Source organism: Arabidopsis lyrata, assembly GCF_000004255.2.
Source record: "Arabidopsis lyrata subsp. lyrata unplaced genomic scaffold ARALYscaffold_3, whole genome shotgun sequence".
Classification (NCBI taxonomy): Eukaryota; Viridiplantae; Streptophyta; class Magnoliopsida; order Brassicales; family Brassicaceae; genus Arabidopsis; species Arabidopsis lyrata.
In genome coordinates this window covers 9807890-9810008 of record NW_003302553.1, presented here as the reverse complement: position 1 = coordinate 9810008, position 2119 = coordinate 9807890, and the positions used below count along the sequence as shown (strand labels likewise).

General features: G+C 40.5%; 2 protein-coding genes across 2 annotated transcripts in view; one reads left to right on the top strand and one right to left on the bottom strand.

The window, feature by feature from the left end:
- The first annotated feature begins 6 nt into the window (after positions 1–6).
- Positions 7–973, top strand: LOC9319410 (proteasome subunit alpha type-4-A). The gene has a single exon (XM_021031843.1). The coding sequence runs from the start codon at positions 52–54 to the stop codon at positions 730–732; it is 681 nt and encodes a 226-aa protein (XP_020887502.1). The 5' UTR covers positions 7–51; the 3' UTR covers positions 733–973.
- A 221-nt stretch (positions 974–1194) lies between these two features.
- The window catches only part of LOC9321549 (BTB/POZ domain-containing protein At3g22104), a 2805-nt gene continuing 1880 nt past the window's right edge, over positions 1195–2119 (bottom strand). Inside the window, 2 exon segments of the mRNA XM_021031097.1 lie at positions 1195–1740; positions 1828–2112. Of these exon segments, the coding sequence (XP_020886756.1) occupies positions 1390–1740; positions 1828–2112 (636 nt within the window). The 3' untranslated portion in view covers positions 1195–1389.

The following is a 2119-nucleotide window of genomic DNA, read 5'->3' as shown; positions in this document are numbered from 1 at the left end:
CGTACCACAATCTTCTCTCCTGAAGGTCGTCTCTACCAGGTAGAGTATGCTATGGAGGCCATTGGAAACGCTGGTTCTGCAATTGGTATCTTATCCACAGACGGAGTTGTGCTGATCGGTGAGAAGAAAGTCACCTCTAAGCTTCTTCAAACCTCAACCTCTGCTGAGAAAATGTACAAGATTGATGACCATGTTGCGTGTGCTGTTGCTGGTATAATGTCTGATGCTAACATACTCATCAACACGGCTCGAGTCCAAGCTCAACGCTACACCTTCATGTACCAAGAGCCCATGCCGGTTGAGCAGCTGGTTCAATCTCTCTGCGATACAAAACAAGGCTACACACAATTCGGTGGTCTTCGCCCATTTGGTGTCTCCTTTCTCTTTGCAGGATGGGATAAGAACTATGGGTTCCAGCTGTATATGAGTGACCCGAGTGGAAACTATGGTGGTTGGAAAGCTGCAGCTGTTGGAGCAAACAATCAGGCAGCTCAGTCTATTCTGAAACAAGACTACAAGGACGATGCAACCAGGGAAGAAGCAGTCGAGCTCGCCTTAAAGGTTCTGACCAAGACAATGGACAGCACTAGCTTAACATCTGAGAAGCTAGAGCTTGCTGAGGTGTATCTGACTCCATCCGGGAATGTTAAGTACCATGTTCACTCACCTGAGTCGCTCACCAAGCTGTTGGTTAAGCATGGTGTGACTCAACCGGCTGCTGAAACATCCTGAGCCCGAAAGTATCTCTAGTCTTTATTCGCCTGGTACGGTGTCTCGGCTCTATGTTTGTAGTTCTCTGTTTTACAGCTTTCCTTTTGGTTTGAACTTTGAAGTGAGCTATGGCGATGAAACTAGATTTGACAATGTTATACAACTTGTACGATATCTTTTACTAGTGACGATCAAAGGAACGAATATATTTTATTCTTATTTCTTAGTCTGAATTTCTTTCAAGTCATGACTTGAATATTAAGCATTCTTCTTGTCGTGCAAAGTTTTACACGTAACGGCAATGCCTCGTCCAAAAACTGTTTTCTTTTCTAAGTAAACGCAATTTCACGTTGAGAATCTTGGAATCACAAAAGAGTAACGTTTAAGAAAGAAAAGAATCAAAATTCTAGATTCTTTTTGGACTTTCTCTAATCATTTTTCTTTTGCATTCTTGGTATTAATCTCACAAGAAAACTTGATAGGTTTAAGTTTGTATCAACATCTCCATCAAATCGAATCTATCTTTACTTTTCCTTACGAACAACTGTTGTGACAGTAAACAACACAAGAAAAGATAAGAAACATAAGAAACAAATTGTAACTATAATTGTTGACTCCTTATGCTCTCTATCACTCTTTATGTACAAATATGATCTTGTAAGCTACAGCTTCACTAAATCAAGAACAGAGCTTAGGAAGTGATCTGTTACTTCCTTTGCTCGAGCTCTTGGATTTCTTCTTGATAACTTCCATTTGATTCTGCATTTTTAAACAGGCTCTCTCCAACTCCATTACCCGCCACTGAATCCCTTCAATATGTTCCTTCAGCTTCTCGTTTTCTCCTGAAATCTCAACCTTCTCCATTCGGAGTATGAGCTGCTTCGGTTGTTGTTGTTGTTCATCTAGTGTCTCAATTGCCTGAAACTTCGTGTTACGGGAAATGTGTGCTCTTGATTCTCCTGAAAGCTTTTCGTAACTTAATGTTCGTATCAAGTTGAGTTTTTCGCCATCGGTTAATCCTGTGTGAGCCTGAACGAGCCAAAAACTTGTCATTTATGTGATAAAGATCGAAATTTTCTTTTACATTTTGAGTTTGAGATGAGTGTTGAAACATACCTCGAGATACATATCGATTGCACGATATATTTCTTCGTGGGATTCTCTGGCTGAATCTGGAACAAGTGTGAGTAGAGAAAGAAACTTTGAAGGTTTCAAGCAAGGATCAGGTGCTACTTCAGCTATGTATTGGTCAATCAAGCTTGAGACTTTCTTCAATTGCAATCCTCCTCTTTCTCCGTCGAGGAAAGCTTTTGTGAATCTAAGAACAAGATTCACATAGTACAAGTGACTCGATTTCGATGGAGATGTAACAAGAAGATTGTCTAGTGTTGCTTGATCCAGTTGGTGA

What these genes read in the sequence shown, in the direction of transcription:
- LOC9319410 (XM_021031843.1), top strand. Translation starts at nt 52, where the DNA reads ATGGAGGCCATTGGAAACGCTGGTTCTGCAATTGGTATCTTATCCACA.